The following is a 25,792-nucleotide window of genomic DNA, read 5'->3' as shown; positions in this document are numbered from 1 at the left end:
ATTTTGGTCAACAGGGGCAATGGATTCAATGTCTTAATATTTTAAGAACATTTTAAGTTTTTATTTGGTCCAATTCTGGACATGAACTCAAAACTTTCAGGTATGATGACTCAACTAGCAAAACAGGACGTTTTAGCCAAATCAGATGGTCTTGACTCTTGAAAAATACTTTTAAAACCCCAGCAGTGAAGACAGTAGAGCTCTCAAATGTGCAAGTTTAAAGTATCGACTGTAAAATGTTCTTAAATGTTATGCAAAATAAACTTTAATGAGCGTCTATCCTTGTCAAGACTTTTCAAAAATAAAACATGTAAATGACAATCTGCTGCTAGAAAAATGTCAGAGGCTTATCAGTTCTGCAGTTTTAAACTGGAAATCAATGGCACTGTCTCTATACGCCATTTTAGATCAATATTGCAGTTTACAATGAGAAATTAATTTTTTTTTTGCTCAATAAGAATCTGAAAAAAGCATAAAATGTCTCCTTTACCTAAAATGTATACTTTTACTTTTGTAATTAGTGACTTTCCACCACTGGATACCAACTTCAAATATGTCGCAAATATATCAGTTCAGTAGAAATGAGAAGTTTTCTGGCCCTTGTTTGTTTGTGTCCATCAGACGTACTTGATGTCCATTCCAGAGCTCACTTTGAGATATTGAACTGTTCCTTTTGCACAGACGCCAGAGCAGTGCGCCGAGAATCCATAAAGCTATTGACCCGGTGCGACTGGAGTCCTGTTTCTGCTATGTTTGACAAGAGTGTGTGGTTGCACATTGAGTCCGGACATACGGTCCAGACCAGCCCGGTACAGCCCGATTACGGTCCAGACCAGCCCGGTACAGTCCAGACCAGCCCGGTACAGTCCAGACCAGCCCGGTACAGCCCAGACCAGCCTGTGTGGGTTTAGTCCTTGGGCTGGTCTTTGCTCTGTTTCTTCATCTTCATGCGTCGGTTCTGGAACCAGATCTTGACCTGGCGCTCGGTGAGGTTGAGGGCACGTGCCACCTCGTGCCTCCGGTCCCGGGTGAGGTACATGTTAAAGAGGAACTCCTTCTCCAGCTCCAGAGTCTGGTATTTGGTGTAGGGACAGCGCTTCTTCCTGGATGAGCGTGCGTGGAGCCAGTTGGCTGAGGGGTCGTCTGCAGAAAGGACACAGGGAGACAAATGGTACCAATCAATCAAAAGTGAGCACATGCTTTAGAACCAATGCATATAAATCCTGCTCATTGTCCTTCATCCCCTGTGCTGCGCCCTGGTGTGTGTGAGTGTGGACAAGTGGAAAGTCAAATGACATTTACGTGTTTGGTCACTTTGTGCCCGTGTCGTTTTCCACCGTAATAACAGAGACAACTTCATAAAAAAGGTCAGGATGAGAAGAGACACACACAAAAGGGAAGGAATGAGGGACAAAAAAAAAAAAAAAACACACCTATAAGTATATATGTAGTATATATGTAGTAGTATATTGACCAGGAAATTGCTAAGCTGAATTTCATTGTTTTTAACCTGACGATGATGAATATATTCTGTTCCATCATGTACTATCAACAGAATAGAAGTTCCTAATTAAGTGTGGGATTTAGGGTAACAATATCAAATAATGTTGCTTAATAAAACATGTATATGGCATTAATAAGCACTAGTTGTTTGTTAAGAAGCACCAATGGGCTTTATGTATAGATGGGTTATAACGCGGTGTAAATGATAATAAACCATTAACAATTAATGATTATTGAACTGTTTTCCATAACCAGGTGATAAAGAAAGGCCATGAGTGCTTATAGACAAAATAGTATTAAGAAAACGTTTACTATAAGGAACCTATTTTAAAGTGTGCCAAATCAACTACTTTGTGGAGTGTTAAAGATCTATGCTGATTACTAATTTCACAAAAAAGCAGTGTAAATATATTAGATAGAATATTTAGTTATATATAAATCTTATATTCAATTCCTGTAGTTAATTTGAGCTGCAGTATGAGAGAAGTCAGTGATGTTGACCCATTTGTGACACATCGTCCGTTGTGTACCCCAGCACCATCAGGTTTTTGGGCTCTTTATCGTAAGATAGCCTCCACTGAGGCAGACCCCACCACAGACTGATCAGACCCCACCACAGGCTGACCAGACCCCACCACAGGCTGATCAGACCCCACCAGAGACTGATCAGACCCCACCACAGACTGATCAGACCCCACCACAGACTGATCAGACCCCACCACAGACTGATCAGACCCCACCACAGGCTGACCAGACCCCACCACAGGCTGATCAGACCCCACCACAGACTGATCAGACCCCACCACAGACTGATCAGACCCCACCACAGACTGACCAGACCCCACTGACCAGACCCCACCACAGACTGATCAGACCCCACCACAGACTGATCAGACCCCACCACAGACTGACCAGACCCCACTGACCAGACCCCACCACAGACTGATCAGACCCCACCACAGACTGATCAGACCCCACCACAGGCTGATCAGACCCCACCACAGACTGATCAGACCCCACCACAGACTGATCAGACCCCACCACAGACTGATCAGACCCCACCACAGGCTGATCAGACCCCACCACAGACTGACCAGACCCCACCACAGACTGATCAGACCCCACCACAGACTGACCAGACCCCACCACAGACTGATCAGACCCCACCACAGACTGACCAGACCCCACCACAGACTGACCAGACCCCACCACAGACTGACCAGACCCCACCACAGACTGATCAGATCCCACCACAGACTGATCAGACCCCACCACAGATTGATCAGACCCCACCACAGGCTGATCAGACCCCACCACAGACTGACCAGACCCCACTGACCAGACCCCACCACAGATTGATCAGACCCCACCACAGACTGACCAGACCCCACTGACCAGACCAGTGTTCCATGTGACCTGTGTTCTCTCCACTGCTCCGATTAGTGACGCTCAATTCGTTTTTTTTTTCCAATCCACGGGTCCACAATTTTTGCCTCAACCTGTCCCGCACCACAGCATACATTTTTTCAACCCGTCCCGCGCCATTGAAATGCAGTGTAGCCTAATTTGGACTAATTTGATTCAGTCTGAAGAAGTACCTCGAAGCTCTTAACCTCCCAAGGCGCACTTCTTTCATATTCATATTCAGTTCAATATTAAGTTAGCAAAGCTTGCCTGTTTATTTGTATTTATTTATTTTGAGCAGTTAATTGTATAGTTTTACTTCAGCATAGCATAGTTTATTATAGTTTTGATATGAGCAGCAGATGTGAAATTGAGGTAATTCGGTAGCTGTTGTAAAACCTGTCTACATTGCTCAATAGTTCTGATTAGACAAGTACAAATAAACGAAAACACATTCATGCTGTCAAAATAACTATCAATAAAATGTGTTCCTTGCGTCATTTATTTGGATAGAATATTCTGTCGCCTAATTCTGTAAATATTGCTTTGTACTATAATAGTCTAATTATTTACCACAGGTTCTATAATCCCAAAAAAACAAGTCATCAAAATCAAAAACGCTCCAACTCGGTTCTGTTGCTCTTCACTTCAGTCAAAACTCCGCGCTGACTGTGGCTGTGCCCGGGACCGCTCCGCTCGCAAACACTACCTGCCCTCACTGTAATTGACACGTTCGCGCGTAAAGTGGGTTTATGGTGTCAACAGGGCGCAGTTTGCCTGTGCGTAAATCCACATTCTCTGTGCTGTTCAAATGGAGCGGACTGACGGAGTGCGCGCTCGTAAATACACAGACAGGACGCGGACAGTGCGTAAAACGACGTATGAAAATCCATAAGCCATCAATCATTAAGTGTTCGACACTCTAATGCTGGATTGGAGATTTGCGCAAATGTTTTAACTTATGGGCCTAATTAAAGATTTGTATTAATAGTTTAATATCAACATTTTCTAAACTCAATATGCTAATTTTTCCCGTTATGTATGGTGTAAGAATTATGAGGAATTAGGACTGTTACCATAGCAATTATAAGTAAAAACAATAAAATATGAGTCCTCAAAAATGTTGCCGATAAAAGAAAGCCATGAATCCTTTTGAGGACTTTTTCCCCATTAAAAAGGTACACTATTTCGCTTAGAATTATTCATTGCTATGGCAACGGACCGAACGCCTCATCATTTTGTAACCCGCAAATAAAAATAATTTGTTTGTTGAACTATTAGCAATATAATATATTTTTACCTTGGAAATGATCCGTGCTACTTTAAGGCGAGACATTGCAAGTGACTGAACACATGTGCACATGTGGTTTACGCACATAAATATCAGGAACAAAATATTACAACCCAACCCCTTTTCATCATGTAATGTTTTCACATATAAATAAGGCATTTTATTGACGTATACGATCTAACAAATACGGATGGGATTTTGGATATTTTATTTAGTATATGAGTAATCTAGAGCTGACTAATATCAGTTAAAAAAATCTAATTTAAACCCCAACACTAAAAACGCTAATTTGTTGAGTTAAAACTTGAATAAATCAGGCTTAGAATGAGAACAATTACTGATCCGTCAATAAGCAAGACTGTAAGTTTAGTATGTCCAAGTGTTACCCTAAAGGCTGATATTATGTGGGCTCCAAGTGCAGCCAGACACAGTGTCGAGAGTTCAAATCCCGACTTTGACCATTTACTACATGTCCTCCCTTCTCTCTCATCCTCCATTTCACGCTTCTTTCCTGTCTAAGCCTACGGGCCAAATATCTTCAAAAAAAGAAATGATCAAACATTTTAATGTGCAGATTTGTTTTGTTTGTTTGTTGAGCGTTCAAACTGAAAAAAGTGTGTTTTGTCTGTAGTGTCTCACCTTCATTGAAAAACAACATTTGCCTTTAAGAATCAATACGCTCTATTTCAGTTTTCACAAATGACCAAAAACTGTGCATCACGTGGTGTTTGTTCCACTGCCCTGTTTCTTTTGTTCCTTTGGCTGAATGACACCGAGGCTCGTGCACAGCTCCCCCCGGGCTCCGTGCGTCCTGGTGTGTGCGGGCGTGCGCGCTTTAGAGAAGATATTTACGGCCTCTCTGCTCCTTTCATTATGCTTCAAAAGAAACCCGAGGATTTTAAAAGCGTTTGGCTCCATAAAACCGGCCGAAGATGCAGTTATCAGGCCTCATTCTAACGCCGATCTCGCCTCGCAAATACGGGATTAGAATTGTGTCTTGAATTGAATGTTGTTTGGTAACAGAAAACCCCGTATGTAGAGGCGTTTTCCGCTCTCTTCTCTGCGCACTAATGTTACCAGGCCCATCCCTTCTCTCCAAACCTCTCTCTCTCCCTCCCTCCCTCCCTCCCTTCCCCTCTTTACAGCCGTCACATCGCTGTAATTAGCCTCCAGTTTGGGAACTGGTCTGAAAGATATCTCTGCACTCTGTCTGCTGGTATTGTGTCACAGAAAGAGGACGAGATGGAGCCACGAAGCAAAAATAACCAAGATGTTTACGCGCAGGGAAACATCCGTCAACACTTGAAAAGCTGTGGAATCTGGTGTTCAGTGGTTGGTTTTGTAATCTGTTTTATATTAGCTAAAATAAAATTGATATTGGCCAAGTCTTTGCGGTAAAGTCAATCGAATATTCAGGTCGTAAACAACAACACAAGGGAACAAGGGTATTTTGTAACGCAATCGATTCAAATGATTGCATGACTTGTATAATATTTATAGTTGTGTAACTTCATAATTTAACAAAAGAAAAAAAAGAAATCTTTGCCAGAAAGAACCAGACACAGGGGACATATATAACACAAAGGCAGAAATACAACTACGAAATAAACAACAACACAGCATTAAAATATTCCGTTTGAATTTCAAATGTTACAATCTCCTCTACAAAACATACCTGTAATAGTATTTTGTTTCATTCACACACATTGTATGTGACTCCTGCAGATTGACTCCTGACTCAATCTCAAACACTTGATTTCATCCAGATGGTAACCATGAAATGCTCCTCCGTGTTTTTAAAGTCAACTAATCACGGTTTCAGCACTCAAATTCATTAAAACTGATTTCCCATAAGCAGTTTCTTTTTCAATGAATAATCATATTTAAAGCTGCACGGTGTAACTTTTAGAGTGTATATACCATCTGCTTCTCATGTAATGCTTTGCCCTGCATGTTCCATAGTATGACCACGTGGTCCAGGTCAAGTTCCAGGTCAGATCTGTAGAGAGGCGAGTTTCTAAAGATATGGTTGAGTATTACAGTATGCTTTTTCCAGATTTGTATTGAACTTTAAGTGGATCATCTTTTTACATTCTGTTCATTGTAAACCGCAGATTTGATCTAAAACAGCTAGTCATATTCAAAACTGCAAAACTGATTTTGCTTAAAGATTTGATAATAATAAGTGTTGTGCAACACCCATAACACAATAGTTATGAAATGTCACCCATATCTTGGAACCCACTCACAAACCCGGAACTGAAAATGGGAGGGGAGGAAGGGGATGGGGGGGCACACGGTGATTATGATGCGTCCTCGTGAGTTGGTCCCGTCCATCTGCTCATCCGAGGAAAAGGATATAGACTGTACTCTTGCTAAAAACTGCAGGAATCAAAAAAACACTTTGAGCACATATGTGAGGCACCAAGAAGGTTAAAATCTCCGAAAAGTCTTTTTTGCATGATATGGGATCTTTAATATGTCCCCTTTAAAACAGCTGTAAATGCTGAAAATACAGTGAAACATGCCTTGAACGTATACTTTCTCCATGGAGGCAAGGGTATTGCCATGTGAAACATTAAAACACATAATTTTGAAGGGACGCAAAATAAAATTTAAAAGGCACTGTAAAGGGCGGTTATGAGAAGGAAACTAATTCTTAGTCAAGGGCAATAATGTTTTATGGGTCATTACATTTCTATTAGCTCATAGAGTCATTTACTGTGTTTGGGCTGACGTTTCTTGAGAGCTGTGGAGTTCCTGATCACAGAGATTTAACAAGCAGAAGATGACTTGATGGAGAACAAATGGACTTAAAAAGTTAACAAGTTAAAGTAAACTTCCTTTAACGCGCTGGAATCCTAATTTATTTTATTAACCTTTATTCAACCAGATAAGAATCCATTGAGATCGAGATTCAAGGGTGACCTGGACAGTAGTGGTTTAGTCCTGGTTTAGTCCTGGTTGAGTCCTGGTTTTGTCCTGGTTGAGTCCTGGTATAGTCCTGGTCTAGTCCTAGTTGAGTCCTGGTTGAGTCCTGGTTGAGTCCTGGTTTAGTCCTGGTTGAGTCCTGGTTGAGTCCCGGTATTGTCCTGGTTTAGACCTGGTTTAGTCCTGGTATAGTCCTGGTTTAGTCCTGGTTGAGTCCTGGTTTAGTCCTGGTTTAGTCCTGGTTGAGTCCTGGTTTAGTCCTGGTTTAGTCCTGGTTGAGTCCTGGTTTAGTCCTGCTTTAGTCCTGGTATAGTCCTGGTTTAGTCCTGGTTGAGTCCTGGTTTAGTCCTGGTTTAGTCCTGGTTGAGTCCTGGTTTAGTCCTGGTTTAGTCCTGGTTGAGTCCTGGTTTAGTCCTGGTTGAGTCCTGGTTTAGTCCTGGTTTAATAAGCTAAATAAGACCAATCAGTTCCTAATCCAAGTTGAGTTCTAGTTTAGCTCTGGTTTACTCCAGCTTTGGCTTCAGCTTCATCTTCAGACCTGATTTTGACAATGTTTAGTCCTGGTTTAGTCCTGGTTTAACTCTGGTTTTGCACTTATTTAGTCGTAGTTTAATCATGGATTTGCTCTTGTTTAGTCTTGGTTTAGTCATGCTTTTGTCCTGTTTTTGTACTAGTTTACCCCAAATTTAGTCCTGGTTTATCTCTTGTTTAGTCCTAGTTTATCTCTTGTTTAGTCTCTTGTTTTAGGTACACATTGTAATATATAAGCATATGTTATTTCTATGTTAATTAGTATTTTTTCAGCCATTATTATGCTATTATGTCATATTCTACATAATGTTTTCAACACCTTAAGCTTAGGGGCCTATTTTTCCAAACTCGTCAGAAAAAATGACCCTCATTTAAATATGAAGCTGTTCCTGAACCTCTGGAGCACAAACAGTCGGCTGGAGCCTTTGATAAGCTGAGACTTTGATGTCTGTTTTACTCTAATCATAAGTAGAAACAAGCAACCAACTGCTGGTGTTGGAGGATCGGCTGATTGACACTAGTTTTAGCATTTATTGGGTTTGACAATTGTCTTTTAAAAGCTGAAAGTAAATTCACTATGAATGAGTTTTAGGGACTTGTAAAAAAGCAAAAATGTCCAGGATTTTTTATTTATGGGTTTGGAGACCAAACTGACCCTGATTCTTCCCAGAATAATTGATTTGACTGGAACTAAGAGGGTTAAAGCTTTATTTTTAAGCACAGCATATCAAGCAGCTTCAGAGTTTGCTTTTATAAGATAGTGGCCAAAATGGAATAAATAAAGAAGAAGTCCAACGTCCCACGCGTAATGGGTCAATATACTTCGGATTGTGCTGCTGTTTGGACATTGTTCATCCTAACAGGCTATGGAAAAAAAGTGTTTTGTTTCCAGGAGAAATGTCTTTCTTGTTAACCTTTATTCATGTATAACAATGTATTGACATCATATGAATGATGACCTAATGAATTAAGCAATAGTCAGGTGTAATAAACAAATATATGAAAGTGTTAGTTAATGCAGAGTAAGGTTATGCAGAATAAAACATTAATAAGTGAACCTTAAAATAAAGTGCTCACATGTTTGCCTTGAATGTTAGACAGAAAGACATCACTCTTGTATAACTAAGTCAAGCCACAGGTCAGATCTGTGGAGAGGCCACATAGCGCTCATTGTAAGAATGCTTGTTTTATTCAAGGAATCTTTTAGCAATAGCAATCCTGCATTGAAATAAATGATTGAGGGATACTGTGGAGCATTGCAAGTAAAGCATCTCCATGGAAGTGCAGGAAGCGGACTCTACCAGAAAAGTTGTATAGTGCACCTTTAAAAAGGGTGTACGTTTTTTTTTTTTTTTTTTTTGATGCAGTTTTGCATTGGCATTTCATCATTTAAAAGTGCATTTGAAAGCCTCCTAACTGAACTCATGACTTCCACTGCACAGAGAACACTTGGATGATGTACAAGCCCTCTACTGACAAGTGTGGGAGTGAAGAATACGCCATTAGCGACAGCAAAAGGGCCATACAAGGCACAAAAATGTCCTAGTTACATTTAGTTGTATAACGAGTTCCATACAAACATGGGGATGAAACAAAGTACTAACTATGCATGTTTTTCAGTAAATATAAACTTAAAATAACTTGTGTATGATAAAATTGGTTGTGATTTGGCGAACATGTCAGCGGAAAGGCCTGTGCAGTGACATGAGGCGCCACGGCTTTTACCAAAACCCTGCTTTGGGTGGAGTCTCGACGGTTTTATTTGTGATGTGAATATTTCAGTGAGTTGTCATGTCATAATGCCACGAGGTTAGCCGTTAGCACATGTGACGCTCCTCCTACCCCTCATTAAACAATTATGTTTTTGATTAACACGAAGCCTACTGTACTGTGCAAAATAGCTTGAATTGATTGTTGGAACAGTGTTTCATTCGAGCCTGATTGTGTTTGCTCACAGTTTACAACAAAGCAGCATTTAGGGTCAAAATGAGACCACTGTGTGTTGTCTGCATCTAATCATAGAGCATTTTATAAATGTGCTGTTAACATGCTAGATTTGGTTCGCTTTACCATGATGGCAAAAACTCTGTTCTGGTCTTTGAAATGCATAAAAGGCTATTTTTAATTTTCAAAAAAAGGTTTTAAATTGTAACATTGATCTAGAACAACTTCATAAAATAAACAGCACATATCCTGTAAACATCATCGCATCAAAGTGACGCTCTGCTGGACCGTGCCTTTACCAAATTTGCGCAAATCGTGCCAGTCTGACTATATTTTCATGATTTACATTAACAGTTACCTATAATTTATTTGAATTAAACAAAGGAAGAAAATAAAGTTTCCTGACATTACTTTTTGATAGAAACACGTATAATTACCAAACATTAAATCAGGTTGATTAACCATTAAATGTTTAATACAAATGTGGTACTGACTCAAATTGGGGAATGGCACGCCTTACTACTGTATGGAGAGCTGCAAATCATAACAGCGAGCAGCGGGTGTAAAAAAAAAAGGAACGAAAAAAAAGAATGTTACAATGGTTACACAACGTTATAGAACCCTATGTCCCTAATTAAGACAAAAAAGTAGCCACAGTGGGCGTGTCTGTGGGATAGGGGGAAGCAGGAATCACTCATTTCTAAAAGAGAAAACAATTACAACATGGTGAAAAGCTCTTAAAAGTACATTTTGAGGTATCAGCTGTAAAAATCGCTCTGGTCTCTGGTCTATTGTCATTTAGAACTATTTGTTTATTTCAAAGCAGTGTTTCAGAATACCAGAATAAGGGTAAGGTACATATTCATTTCCACCATTGGTCAGGACTACCTTCGGATTTTTTTTTAAATTACCAACTCAAAGGTTCCCAGAAATCTTCTTTAAAACACTAATATTCATGTATAATCAAGCGTAGGGCGATGAGTCTATGCAGCCGTGCAGGAAAATCCCACCAACATAAGTTATGTCTATTTAATGGATCAAATGTAATGGTTTGAGGCCAGATCCTCTCCGTGTCTCCAGCGCACACACTGGCACCATTGTTCCACTGAGATAAGGAGATCAGGCCCAACGTGAAAGACTAAAATGTTGCGTGCACTGGCCGCTCAATAAATAACTGTTGTAACAGTTAGCACAGACAGCTATTATTTTTAGTCTTATTCAAACTGATTCATTCCTGTCCGTAAGCCTTTTTCTGGCATTCACCTTTTGTGTGCCTGCGTAACCTTTCTGGTACTTACTTAGCTATCGCCATGGAGACATGCAGGTAACACCACCAGGCTAAGTGGTAAGCCCTGTCAGTAAGCAATAAATGAGGAAATAATTACTAGAAAGATAATGTTAACTGTGGAAGTTAGGAGTAAAGCAATAACAGCAGCTGGAGATGTCCACCCAAAAAAATTACGCAATGCACCTTTAATGTATTATCAAATGATTTGAAGAAACATTTAACAAAAAGAACTATAAGCCTTGTGTGTCACTGCAAAACGAGGGCTATAGAGATATTTCCAGTAACATATTTAACATCAATAATGGCTTTCAAAAGTTACCAGCTTGTACTTCAGGTGTTACCATTGACACTAAATGGTCATTATTCAGTTTATTAACTGAACCAAAACTGGAAAAAATGCTATAAATCACCCATTTTATGAAGAAAGTTGCAATGAGCGTCACATATTAAGTGAGACTAAACAGCCGCTGCACCAAAGACAGAAGGCACTCAAATTGGGGCTTTACAATCCGCTGTTTATCTTCATCTTAAAGCCACAAACCATTTGTTTTAAGACAGTTAGGTGCACATTTTCTGCAGGGTGAAGGGATGATTTGAAAGGCCATACAAAAAAAGAGAATCCCTCTTTGAATGAATGGTGATTTAATTTGCCGGATGTTTCCAGTAGCGTCCTTTCTCTTTGGTCAAGTGGGAAAACAAATCAATCAAATGCTAATTTAATTGGTCCTTATTAGTGTTGAAGAAAAGGCGAAGTTGTAAGGTTGAACAGGTGAAAAAGTCAGGACTGTTTCAAGTGAAATTCAAGCTCAGAGCAGTATTCTTTGCACAGTTTCTTTTGCATAGAAGTTGAAAACGTCTTGATTTTTAAAATGCTGTCCAGATGTTTTCTACTATTGACTACGCCTGATAAATGCGGGATAATACCTCTTTTATTTATTTATTATTAACCCGCAACTAAGATACTAAGACGTACATTGCAAACAGCTGGAGAAAAAAAAGTAGCCCAAAGTTGCTATAAAGAAGCAGACTTTCGGAAAAGGCTGATGGTTCTGTTGCTGCACAAGAGCATGTCTTTGATTGGCTTGGGAGATAATTGGTTGAGAGGCAAAGTGATTGGCTGACAGTATCAGGAAGCAGGAACAGGGAATAATTGCAGTTCCTGTTTGAATGGTTGTTTGATATACAGAAATTAATTCAGATCAGTCAATTTTCCAACTTTTCTAGTCAAAAGTCAAAACTATATTTAAACTCGACAGAGCCAAAATGGCTCCCTGCAGTCCCTTGTGTGTGCGCAGAGAAGAATGTTCTCTGTGGGTAAGTTAGCGACCGTCATCAGTAAATACGCCTGTAACACCCTCTGGAATCAATCTGCTCCAACATGGCCTGTATGTCCTGCAACGATTTCATCTCAAGGCAGAATATAAGGCGCGCTACAGAGAAAAGCAATCAAAAGAACCAAGAAGTGGCTGTTTTGCATTCCTTGTCGTGTGATAACCAAGGGATGGCGTATGGGAGAGTTAGTACGCCAGAAGCCACAGCTTCACATATAAAAGACAAAATTGTGTTTAGATCAAAATATTTGTCCGTCGACAGATGGTTCACAGACTTAACACCACGTACTGCCAAAGATCAAATCAAATCAATTTATTTTTGTAAGGCCCAAAATCACAACAACAGTTGCCTCTGAGGGCCACAGGGAGAAATGAATCAACAATGTCTGTGGTGGCGATGAAGTCAGACAATGTCTGTGGTGGCGAGGGAGTCAGACAATGTCTGTGGTGGCGAGGGACGATGTCCCAGGGTCCTCTGTCCTTATAAAAGAAAGAAAAGAAGATCTCTTCCAAGTGCCACAACAGCTCTAAACCAGGTCTATAACAGGACTTTGTTGGAAGACTAAACCAATATTATGTCATTGTCACCCATCTAGGCAGCTGCAGGAGTGTTTTTTTTTGCATTAAAAAAATATAGAATTGAATTATTGCTATAGGACTAACCCAATAGAGGACGGACATGAAAATGGACCCAGCACTCGAAAGAACCTGAGTTCCAGTTTGAAAACCATTGGTCTAAAGACAGTGAACTCTTATGAACAACAGCAAAAGACATGTTTGCAACACTTCATAATAACTACACTTTTATTAGCGTTAATATTAATAAAGTAAGTAAATGCGAGTAAATACTTAAATAAGGATTTAGGGTTGATTCATGAATTAATTAGTTTAATTGGTGACTCTAAATTGGCCCTAGTGAATGAATGTGAGTGTGAACTGTCTGTAATGTCTGTGTCTCTGTGTTGGCCCTGCGACAAGTTGGCCACTGTCCAGGGTGTACCCCGCCTAAGGCCCGAAGTCACTGGGATAGGCTCCAGTCACCCGCAACCCCGAAAGGGAACAAGCGGTAGAAAATGGATGGATGGATGGATGGATGGATGAATTAAATCTGACATTTTTATTTAATCGGTGTTATAGCTGACTTTGGGTACCCCTTTAATAATAACAATAACTACATCTTAACTCTTAATAAGCATGAACAAATTGTTTATTGAGATCAGTCTATTTGTTTAATTTGAATTAAGTATTTTTTATGCTTTATTAAGGCAAAATAAAAGTTTAGTTTAATCAAGTGTTATGACTTTGCTCTTTTATCAGTTTTAATTGAAGTGTTGTTAAAAATAAATAAATAATAATAATAATTACTGTCAATGTAAAGTTCATGACATATTAAACTGTGTTGCTATTTGGTTTAGGCCTGGTTTAGTCCCGATGCGGTGAATTTGCAACTGTGAACCTCCCTCAAAACCAACTTGGTGGAGGGGCTGCGAAGACAGATACAGTAGTAATAAATATCAAGTCATCGCCAGCGGCCATCTTGTGTGTGTGTGTGTGTGTGTGTGTGTGTGACGAGTGTGGCAGCTTCATTCAACAAAGTGATGGATTGTGATGGCACTGGTAATAGAATGTACCATAAATGTACAGTAGTTTTACGAGTGTAAGACCAAAGCCTTATAAGAGAACATGTACTTTTTCAACTTGTAAATATGCAGTATTTTAGTTTAATGCATATAAAACCACAATACTGTTATATTGTCTCTGCACTGGTATTGTATGTTATATTTTTTAAGGACTTTAAGAGAGAGAGTAAATATGAATTGGATAGCTACAAAGCATATTTAAATCGGCAGGTAACAGAAAAAACACAAGATACAAATAAATAACAATGAAATACAAGCTACGTTTTTTGCTGTTGAGCACATGACACATGGCTTGTTTAGTTGAGCTTTATAGTCAAATAAAAATCTGGAGTGTGTGTGTGTGTGTGTGTGTGTTTTCAAAATTATGAAAGCTCATTGGGTGATATTTTGAAGAAACTTGTCACCGCCCCACAAAATTTGGTTTAATATAGTGGTAAAATTTGAGTGTAGTTACAGCCCTGCAAGATATTTTGTAGAGTCCAGGTCTGAAAATGATAAATAACAAAAATTAAGAGTCAATTCCATTTTGTTGGGCTCTCACATACAGTAGCAGATGGACAGACTGATATAGTGTAAATAGCCCACACTGCTGGTGGCCATCTTGTGTCAGAGCCGTGTGATGAATGCTGTTGTTCTCATGGAAACGAGTCAAACTGTCTCGCCCCCTCCACACAATGTAATTTCGACCTCAACTCTGCACATTGACCACTCTGTTTCCTAGCGGTGGACTTTATTTACATTTTTTAATCTTTTTTTAAACATTTTTGCATCACCTGTAAAAAAAAAAAAAAACTGTTTCTTGATGGTTGATTCATGGAAATAATAAAACATCTTGAGGTGCAGATTAGACAATATTGTTGTATTTGTGATGCCTCACATTTAAAAGGTAAAGTGTACAATTTTGAGAGGTATAATTTCCTGTGTAACTGTGAAAATTGAGTTTTCGTTTGTTGTTTGTTATAAAATACAATTAGATACTATCAGCTAAATATCCAAACATATAAATGCAACAGAATAATTTGACATTGCTAAATGAATCAGCAAACAATACAACATTTCTGGTAAACCTAAATGTTCAATGTTGTTCACAAACCAAAGCTATAATAACTAAGCATTCATAAAAATAAAAAATGACAGTGCCAAATGCAAAATGTCAGAATGTCGCCAGATAATTCTAAAAACTGGTACTAAATCTGGAGTAAGCAAAGACTCGGACTAAACCAGGACTAGAACAGGACCAAACTAAGTCTACATCAGGGCCCATGCTTAGCTCAAACAAAGACCAAACCAGGACATATTTAGAAATAAAACGAGAACAAGACCGAACTTGGCCAAACAAGATGCGTAAACGTGAGCCAACAAAAAGAAGAAATAACAAAGTTCTTGTTCAGTAAACATATTTCGCTATAAGACTTTCTAATTCAATTTATTTTAGCTAAGATTAGCTTGAGTAAGACAACTGCACTATTTTACATTAAATCTAGTCTGTCAAGTAAAACTTTTGGTTCAGCAAAACTTGAAAAACAGAACTAGATTTAAAATTAGAAAGAAAGTCATGACTACAAAACTTTAGAGAAAACCTGATACAAAAAAACTACCATAAAAACTAGATACTCATTTGAAATACAGTATAAAATGACCGTGATAATGATATTCTTGATATTGATGATAATGATATTCTTTAGATATTTTACACATTATCAGAACTAGCATAAGAAGGCCCTCAGAGGCAACTGTTGTGATTTTGGGCCTTACAAAAATAAATTGATTTGATTTGATTTGAAGGTAACATCGAGAAAGTGGCCTTTTATTATTTTGTGTTGATGTTCTAAAAAAGAGTGTTATTTTATAATAATGGTTTTGAAATATCATTGTCGATATTAAGTTTGAAATGTGTAGTTTGAAACCGTTTGAGCAACAGCCACATCCTTCTTAGTAATTATAAACCTTATCAAATTTGAACAAAGATATCCTACGAAGCAAAATCCAACACAAGTCAAACATTGAAACGTGAGTGAGCGGAAAAGACACTTGAATCCACGTGCACTTGGTGCTGGAAACACATGCCCTGTTCTTCCTCTGCACAGCTCCACACATGGACCACATCAGGATGAGTAAAAATAACCTCCACAACCAAAAAGCACTGGCCCAACGTGCTGATGTTTCCACCGTCTCAAGCCCACATCCAGCTAAAAACAGTGTTCCAAACCAGGACTGAACCAGGACTAAATCAAGACTAAACAAGTCCCGGACTAGATCATGTTTACTCTATTCAAATTTAGTATTTAGTCACATTTCCCCCCATATTTTTGATGGTGCAAAGCTAATCATTTACATTTAAAGATGATTGATACAATTTTATAATAACTACCATTGTAATAGCCTTAATGAAGCATGAACAAATGCTTACTGCACAATTAACCTATAGTTCATAAAGAATGATTCAGGCTTGATAACTACTTCATTAATACCCTAATTCCAAACCTTAACCCCTTAAATAAGTTGTTACTAAGCTTGAATAATGTATAAAATATGTGTTCATTATGAATTAAGAAAATTATGAATTTTTGTTCGTGCTTTATTAAGCACTGGAAAATGAGACCGCTGTGCGCTGTATGCAGCTAATAGTAAAGTATTTTATTTATTTTCAACCAGGAAAAGTAGCTTTAAAGCCGTTTACGAGCCTGATTTGATGAATGTGAATATCAACAATGTACCAAATGCTTTGTGAGAGTAAAGAGGATTTAAAATAATACTTCCAGTTCTGCATGTGAAAATCAGGTACCCTCGCTTATAAGGTGGTACCAGGTAAAATGTATGCATGCAATATGTAAATGGTAAAATATAACTTAAATGTTTGTATTATTATTAGATATGACGAAATCTTTGTGAGTGCCAAAAATGTGGCACTTAGATTAGATAATTTATAGATAGAACATGGTGTGTGTGTGCGTGTGCGTGTGCGTGTGTGTGTGCGTGTGTGTGTGTGTGTGTGTGTGCGCGTGCGTGCGTGCGTGTGTGCGTGTGTGCGTGTGTGAGTGTGTGTGTGAGTGTCTGAAATGGCCGCCATGTGAACAATCAAAAGTGTGGGCTCCGTGCTGAGCGCTGAGGCTGGATGTGAGCCTGGATGTGAGCCTGGCCCAGAGCAGCAGCAAACAGGAACTGGGTTTGAATGGACTCGCTTTAGAAGAAAACAAAAACATCTTAAACTCTTCAAACCTGAATTATTTTCTCAAGTCTTAAAAAAAAAGATTATGTATATTTCAAAGGTGATCTTAGCTTTTTTATTTATTTTATTCTATTTTTTCCATGGGAATGCTCTTTCTTTGGCAATAATTGTCTACAGTAAATAGCGGAAAATCACTTGAGAACATAAAGAATGTTCTGTAGTGATTTTCCGCCTCCCGAAAGTTGCATATTGTACCTTTAAATAGCTGAGCTTGAATAATTCTTAAAACATGTTTGACTTAAGCCTTTGTCAATGCTTTGTTAAAGTTGTAATGAAGGTGTAATTATAACGTTTTACCCGGAAATGTTCTGAGCAATCAAGATAAAATGTTGAACAATACAGGATTATTAATACATAAATCAAAATACAACACTAATGATGAGGACAAACAATTACACACTACACGACTGGACTAAGTGTAACTATAGAGTCTGAGGTGCACACTACACGACTGGACTGAGTGTGATTATAGAGAGTCTGAGGTGCACACTACACGACTGGACTAAGTGTAACTATAGAGTCTGAGGTGCACACTACACGACTGGACTGAGTGTGATTATAGAGAGTCTGAGGTGCACACTACACGACTGGACTAAGTGTAACTATAGAGTCTGAGGTGCACACTACACGACTGGACTGAGTGTGATTATAGAGAGTCTGAGGTCCACACTACACGACTGGACTGAGTGTGATTATAGAGAGTCTGAGGTGCACACTACACGACTGGACTGAGTGTGATTATAGAGTCTGAGGTGCACACTACACGACTGGACTGAGTGTGATTATAGAGTCTGAGGTCCACACTACACGACTGGACTGAGTGTGATTATAGAGTCTGAGGTGCACACGACACGACTGGACTTAGTGTGATTATAGAGAGTCTGAGGTCCACACTACACGACTGGACTGAGTGTGATTATAGAGTCTGAGGTCCACACTACACGACTGGACTGAGTGTGATTATAGAGTCTGAGGTCCACACTACACGACTGGACTGAGTGTGATTATAGAGTCTGAGGTCCACACTACACGACTGGACTGAGTGGGATTATAGAGTCTGGCAAGGCAAGGGAAGGCAAGTTTATTTGTAGAGCACATTTCATACACAAGGCAATTCAAAGTGATTAACACAACAGTAAAAATGCATTAAAATCACAAAGAAATTACAGACCACATACATAGCATTCCAGACACCCTTTCCCATATTTATTTGACATAGCCAGCATGACAGATGTCTCCGGGATGGACACATCACTTTTAGATTGATTCTTTCCCATATCCGCGCACTATCTGAAAACTGCACACGTCTGAGCTGAGCGTATGTATCTTTTACAACGACTCTCTCGTCGACGCCTCCACCTTATGTGTGGCGCTTTGTATCTTTACCGATGACCCCAGTCTCGTCTGCCCCCTCCCTAGATTTAGCTTTCACTAAATTAATTGTCCCAGACAAAACTCAACCAAAGCTTTTAGTATTAAAACTGGCTATTGGTCAGTGGGTAGGTGAGGTGCACACTACACGACTGGACTGACTGTGACTATAGAGTCTGAGGTGCACACTACACGACTGGACTGGACTGAGATTGATTATAGAGTCTGAGGTCAACACTACACAACTGATACATAACAGCATTATGTAGAAACAGTGTTAGGTAGAAACAGTGTTATGTAGAAACAATGTTATGTAGAAACAATGTTATGTAGAAACAATGTTATGTAGAAACAATGTTATGTAGAAAGAGTGTTATGTAGAAAGAGTGTTATGTAGAAACAGTGTTATATAGAAACAGTGTTATATAGAAACAGTGTTATGTAGAAACAATGTTATGTAGAAACAGTGTTATGTAGAAACAATGTTATGTAGGAAAAGTGTTATGTAGAAACAATGTTATGTAGAAACAGTGTTATGTAGAAACAATGTTATGTAGGAAAAGTGTTATGTAGAAACAGTGTTATGTAGAAACAGTGTTATGTAGAAGGCATAACATAACGTTATGTCCTGTGCTGTGCCTCCCTCCTTGGACTGCGCAGCTCGCTCGCGATTATTGCTGGAAAGCCCTATAACTCACGCGGACACCCTGGGCTCCATCCAAGTCCTTACGCGCTGCACTCTGATGGATGGCACCGGGGCGTCATTTGTGTTTCTGTTCCAGAAGAAAGGCCACCACTGCTCTCCCTCTATCTCGCGCACGCGCACTTTGACGCAGCCAGATGCATGCATCACACGTCCATGGCAGATATTGGAGATTTATCCGTGGAGCTGCTCTCATCCAGACACGCGGAGTGGAAAAATATTAAGGAGAAGAAAAAATAAGTAAAACAAAACATGAATGCATTTGTTTCCAGGGAGCACTTACGAATCCCGCCTAAAATAATTCCTGCACGCAGTCCGAGCGCCACCAGTGTGCGAGATGGATTCAATGTTGTTGTAAGACGACGAGAGGAGCTGGAAGAACAAAAGAGCGTTGTGCCGAGCCGACCCGGAGCGGCTTTCCATCAACACAAGTGTGCGCCACGAGGACGGCCCCAAATCTGATTATTTTCGAGCAGGAGCAGATGAATCACATGCAGGCAGTAGAGAAATGCGCAGAAGAGTTCCATAAAAGCAGCGGGGCATCTCGAGGGCCGAGGGAAGAACACACCGGCTCTTTATGGAGACAGGGCACAGCGCGCGTTTCTCTGGGAGCATTTGTAACGCGTAATGAGCTGGAGTGGGCAGTGATGTGTTATGAGAGGGCAAGAAGTCCAAAATCTACCGTAGTACATTATGAAGCCATGATGAGGTCGTTTGTATGTTTGACATTGGTTGAGAAATGCTAAGAATTGGTTTTCCAGGTAAATGATAATGTAACATTGTTAAATTAATCCTCATTTCAAGTCTTTGGATATGAGCCCAGGATGCGTCCACATGCACTAACACCACATTAAGAATGGGACTAAAGTAGGACAAAACATGGACAGGAACAGGGCCAAACCAGGACTAAAACAAGATCAAATCAAGTTAAATAAACAAGTGTGAAAGCACCCCAAAACATGACATGTTCTGGTTTGAATTTGTTTTACATTAAACCTTTCTATTTAACTGTGATTGTATTCGAGTCCACTTTTAGTCTAAGACATTTGAAAAATAAGTCGGTCGGTGAGAATAAAACAATGCAACAATCAAAATAGTGCTGTCATTATTGTCAAAAAGTTTAAATAAGAAAATCCACTTTATATATGTGGCACATTTCACAAACAAAGTGCTGCAGAGTGACAACAACAATAGGGCTGCAACCAATTATTAGTTAAATAATCAATTAATCTGTCAATTATTCTTTCGATTATTAAATCTGCCCAATACATTTTACCAAAACGAGGCAATACAGAGATCCCACCAGAACTTACTGATATATTTACAAAATATGTTGGCGAGTTATTTGGCTGTGTCTCTCAGCACAGCACATGTTTTGGAGTCTTTGTGTTCATGGAATTATTAAATGATTTCTAAACTAAAACAATTTCAGTCATTGATTTGTTGTGATTCATTTACTTCATCCTCAAGATTCCTCATTTCTCAAGATTTTTTGGGTAAAACAAGTTTATAAATGAGCTTTATGCTTTTTCAGAATACAACAAAATATGAATATAAATTTCATTGATAAAAATATAAATAAAAATATGATAAAATGCTGTCTCTGAACAGATATATTTTCTGTGACAAAAGGCGTAAGTGCAGTGAGTAACTCTATTCCACCGACAGAACTAGTTTGAAAAGCTGGTCCTTAGCCTTGGGCATGTCTTCTCAATTTCCCTCTGCTCAGTCTAAGCCTCAGTCCCAAGCAGGAGACGGTGCGCGCTCTGCTGCCTCTGCCTCTGGTGCCTCTCATAGTGACGCTGCGGCTGAGTTATGGGGCCTCTGGAGTGCTCAGAGCTCATCTGGCTCCGGCCCCGGCCCGGGTGATGGACGGCCGCGTTCCACTTTTATGATTTGGGGAGACGGTGCGCGGTGTCTGACACTCGGAGGATTCTTTTTAGCTGATGGACAAGGTTTGGGCGCTGCTATCATCACGAGCCGATATATCACTGCGCATGTGTTTACGCACGCGCTTTATGGACGGAGATGTGGACGTAATGCGTGTAATAAAGGCTGTTATGGCAGAAGATAAACCTGACTGTGTGAAATAGTGTTTGACTTGATATTTTTCTTTTTGTCACAAAGAATACAATCTTATTATAAAATCATCATATATAATTACGCACGTTTTGGAGGATTATGGTGAGTAAAACACTGAACAGCTTTCAGAACATATTTAATCGAGTAATCGTGACTACTAGACTGTTAAAAAACAACAGAAATCGTATAGTCGTATAATGGGTCTATATAGTGTCTGGATTAAATAGACTCAAAACACACAGCAAATAACTTTTATAACACAAACAGTGACATTAATTGTAAATTAAATAATCTATTGGAAACTTTATTCTTAAATATTATTAATCTATAAGTCGTCAGTCACGACATTTCAATCTTTATTTGGTTGAGAACAAAGAACAATAGAACTAATCGTCACAAACTGAAATAATAAGTAAAATAATCGTTCGTTGCAGCTCTTGTTTAACCGTAACTGGCAGAATGAGTGGAGCGAGACAGCAATGCAAACAGGCAAAGTTGGTTCATTATATTATAACAAAAGATACATCGTTTTGCACATGGTTCACACTTGGATACGAGGCAGTGCTTCAGTTAAACAGACTGTGCCATCGCGTACGGAGCTGTCATGAGCCTGGGCTATACATCACTGCACGTCTTTACACACGGGCTTTGTAGACGGATATGTGAACCTAATCCTCAGAATAAAAGCTGATGTGAGTTATGAAATTGTACCTCAGACACCATTACTATTTATTTGTGTCATGGCACTTTTTTGGTTACTAAAATTGCTAAAATTATACCAAATTACATCTTTTAGGGGGATATACTGTAGTTAATGTGGAGAATATTGTTCATGTACACTACACTGTCTGTTTCATTTTTTCATTGATTACACTTTCTTTTCTGGTGAAGAAGTTCCTCTGGACACTCCAAAATGATCTCTTATTGAATTAAATTCATGCATTACATTTTTTAGGGCACACCCAAACCCCGAAGGCACGTCCCTCGACACACTGGCGCATGATCAATGGACCATACTCTTTTGTTTTAATTATAAATTGTATCTCGCCATTATAAATCAAAAACACTTTTCCCATTATTGATCACAAGTAGATTTTTGTGCCTGTAACATGGCATCATGAATCGGATTCTTTTCAGATTAGGTGCTATGATAATGCAAGGATTTCCCCATTAAAATCGTTTTCAATTGTTTACCAGATTTGAGGCAATATTGAAATCTGAACGGGTAACCTAAACCAAGAATTCGTAGCGTTTACACAGGATAATTCACATATATTTTGTTGTTTGGGATGGATTTAGATTTGCAGCTTTGACTTATTTTATGTCCGATCAAATTGCGATATACGTATCTTGCAGCCCTAGTTCGTACAACTCAACTCCATCTACACGGATGATCTCCAGGTTATCACGCTAATAGTGTTCCCATCTAAAAATGGCCGATGCCAGTCCAGCTGCTGCGCAGTCCTCTGCCAAATCCCTCTCATCCTACGCAGAGAAAAGCCGAGTCCAAGAGCCAGACTGAAGCTCGTAACACACAAACAGCAGCACACAACAGCCGAGCCGGAGCGCAGCAAGAGAAAGAACTACGAGCTACAACGCGTAACTGCCGTAAAAATGACAAATCTGCAGCTCCGACCTCTCCTGTCCGGCAATTAACGCGCGTAAAACCACAACGACCTGAAGAAATATTTTACTTTTACTGTCAAAGAGAAAAAGTTCCCCGGCGGAGAGCTCGTTATTCCGTGCGCGTTATAGACTCATGTTATTTTACAAGCGAACTAGACAAAGAGAGCAGTGTGCGTAAAAGGACTGCGCTTTTAATTACGCACAAAGACACGAGGTGATTGGGTAAAGCTGCAGAACTACTGTTTAGAGAGCAAAACAAGACACAAAATCACTCGAAGCGCTTTGTTTTAAGGAGCTTTTAGGTCTACATGTTTAAAAGTAAAGTGTTGGGTTAAGCAGCAACAAACAGTGCGTAAAGGACTGCGCGTTTAATTACGTGCAAAGACATAGGTGATTGGATAAAGCTGAATATCAATTTCCAAAACAAGATACAAAACCACTTGGAACTGCATTTATTTGTAAGGAGATAAGGTTTACATGTTTTAATGCTAGGTCGGTTTACTATAAAGTGTTAAGTGTTGGTGTGAGTAGCAACACTGTGCGTAAAAGTGATTCTTTAATTGCATTTTCATCCGACTACTAAAATTAGTTAGGAGAGTGTTTTCTTTTATACAAGACAATAGGTATGAGAAGTTGCTCTGATAAGAAACAACTAAACTACTTTACTAAAGAAGAAAATCTTACTATTCTGATCATCTTAAGTCAGAAGAGCGAATCAACGCAAGATTCCACTAAGCTTTCAAAAAAAAAACAATGACTTTGGATACATTGAGAATAGATAACTCAGACAGTTGCTATAAAGTCGACGTGACGTGTTTGGGTAAACTTTAAATTGTACTTTTGAGACAGTACTTGGAAAGGGGAAGTGAAGATTGCAGTTGCAAAAGCAGATAAGATAGTTTAACACTTACAGTATACTCTTTGCACAGCATTAATCAAAGCAGCAAATCCCCTCAGCTATTCTCAATCATATGTGTAGAAGGAAGAAAGGAAAAACACTAGAACTCATTTTCAAAGTGGAGATATCTGTTATTGCAAAGGGACTTTCCAAAGGTGTCTCCAAACTGCACATATGAGGTAGAGGTTAAGGCATACGTTATTATCCTCGTAAATTTGTCCCCTGCATTTGACCCATATAATTATATTTGGAATAAGTAAACCACGCGTTGTATTTTTTTGTGAGAAGTTAAAGTTCTATAAAAATCTAAAATCCCGCAATTGTTATTGTGTTTTAGTGAGTTCGAACCTTTCCCACATTACGCGGATGTAGAACGAGGATCTAAAGCGTAGTGACCGGCGCAGCTCAGGTCGTGCCCGGGGTCAGCGCCGCTCATAAGGCTGCACATGACAGCCGCCAACTCCAAGTGAACTCGGAGCGGGCGGTGGGGGTCTGCTCTCCGGCTCTTTGTTCGTATTTTATGGCAGCATAAAACGTCTTTTACAATCCCTCACTCTCTAGTGCCATTTCCTGCCCGCGAAACACAACTTACTTTGATCCAACGCGTCTTTGTCGTCGCCCGCGTCACAAACGTCCTTACTGTCGTCGAAGCCCACTCCGGGGAGGGACACTTGGTGGTGCTGGCTCAGCTCCCGCAGCTCCCGGGGCTCCACCACGGACGACGGTTCCAGGATGTAAGTGCTGTCAAGCGGGTGTTGCGCTCCGAGTTTACCGGGCAGCTCTGCGTTCAGATGCGCCAGCTGCGGCTCGAGCTTGACCTGACCTGCCTGCCCCGGGTCTGAGGCGCGCGCAGCCGGGGCACAATCCAGCCACGAGCGCAGGTACCGTGAGTCCGCCGCGGTGGGCATGTGCTGCGCGGGGAGGTACGGGTGGTAGACGCCGTGGTGGTGGTGATGGTGCGGGCTGAACGGGCTCCAGGACGACGAAAAGACGGGCGCTTTGGGCTGGAAGCTGCACGACGGGTACGGGTCTGGGTGGTGATCCGGGTGCGCGCCACCACTGACCCCCGGCTGCCTCACGCCGCTACTGCTGGTGGAAGCGGGACTGGCGACGGAGGACGATGCGTACGGCCCGGGGAAGCGCGTAACCGGGCTGGACAGTTCATCGCTCTCGTGACTGATGATGGAGTCCACATAGTAATTGCTGAGAGCGCCAGACACGGCCATCCTCGGACATTCTCTGAGACGCGCACACGTTTGTTGAGCGGCGTTGGCGGGGGTGACAGAAGCAGCAGATTCCCGGGTCCTCCCCCTCCCGAATCACGTCCAACTCCAAACTCTTCACAGAAACAAAGTGCTACTCGTTACACACAGCCCTGGATGCGTGTGCGCGCGCGGGGGAAGGTCTGCCCTGCGCGACGCGAGAACTGATTGGCCCGGACTTTTCTTCCCTTGTTGCCTGATAAAGCGTCAATGGAGCGTAAATCAGCGACGCAGCGGCAGCGGTGGCCTCCCCCTTCGCGCTGTCTTTAATAGATTGCCCTCTAAATAAATGATCTTGTTTATATGCAATATGCAAAATGAGTCCACTTCCAAATTTATGTATGTGACCATTGTAGTAGCGCAGTATATTATTGTACAATGCATTGCCTGGCACGTAATTCTGCCCTTTAATTGCAATAAAACAAGATCGTTTCAGGTGATTTGGAGAAACGATGGAAAAATGTCACGAACAACGTCAAAATAAAACATCAACGAAACACTTTTTACATATCATTCATCTATATTTTTGGCATTTTTTGTTACATCAAGGTAAAGTGTGTTTATATCCAGAATCAGTTCATGTTAAACTGTGATGGATGAAAACTATATGATTTTAAAAGTGCACTTTTATATGCAATCAAACTGATCATTTCAGAAAAGATGGAAAAATGTTGCAAACGACTTCAAAACAAAAACCTATAGTTTTTTTTTTTTTTTTTAAACACCCTTCATCAGTTTTAAATACACGCCATTTTGGT

At 40.1% G+C, this 25,792-nt stretch overlaps 1 protein-coding gene across 1 annotated transcript; it reads right to left on the bottom strand.

Annotated features, from left to right (window-relative positions):
• Positions 1 to 275: 275 nt before the first annotated feature.
• LOC140357846 (homeobox protein Hox-B9a-like) lies at positions 276 to 25,120 on the bottom strand. Its single transcript, XM_072442375.1, has 2 exons — positions 24,365 to 25,120; positions 276 to 1,143 (listed from the first exon to the last, which is right to left on the bottom strand). Exons 1-2 carry the CDS (start codon positions 24,996 to 24,998, stop codon positions 908 to 910), a joined length of 870 nt encoding a protein of 289 aa, XP_072298476.1. The 5' UTR covers positions 24,999 to 25,120; the 3' UTR covers positions 276 to 907.
• Between the last annotated feature and the right edge of the window lie 672 nt (positions 25,121 to 25,792).

Source organism: Eucyclogobius newberryi, unplaced genomic scaffold (assembly GCF_026437365.1).
Source record: "Eucyclogobius newberryi isolate DKJ021-1_F unplaced genomic scaffold, fEucNew1.0.hap1 SCAF_13, whole genome shotgun sequence".
Classification (NCBI taxonomy): domain Eukaryota; kingdom Metazoa; phylum Chordata; class Actinopteri; order Gobiiformes; family Gobiidae; genus Eucyclogobius; species Eucyclogobius newberryi.
The sequence above is the reverse complement of the archived record's forward strand: the minus strand, read 5'-3'. Positions and strand labels throughout refer to the sequence as shown.

What these genes read in the sequence shown, in the direction of transcription:
- LOC140357846 (XM_072442375.1), bottom strand. Translation starts at nt 24,998, where the DNA reads ATGGCCGTGTCTGGCGCTCTCAGCAATTACTATGTGGACTCCATCATC. An exon ending in CAAAGACGCGTTGGATCAAA is followed by an intron (nt 1,144 to 24,364) that starts GTAAGTTGTGTT and finishes TCCTTTCTGCAG; the next exon opens with ACGACCCCTCAGCCAACTGG.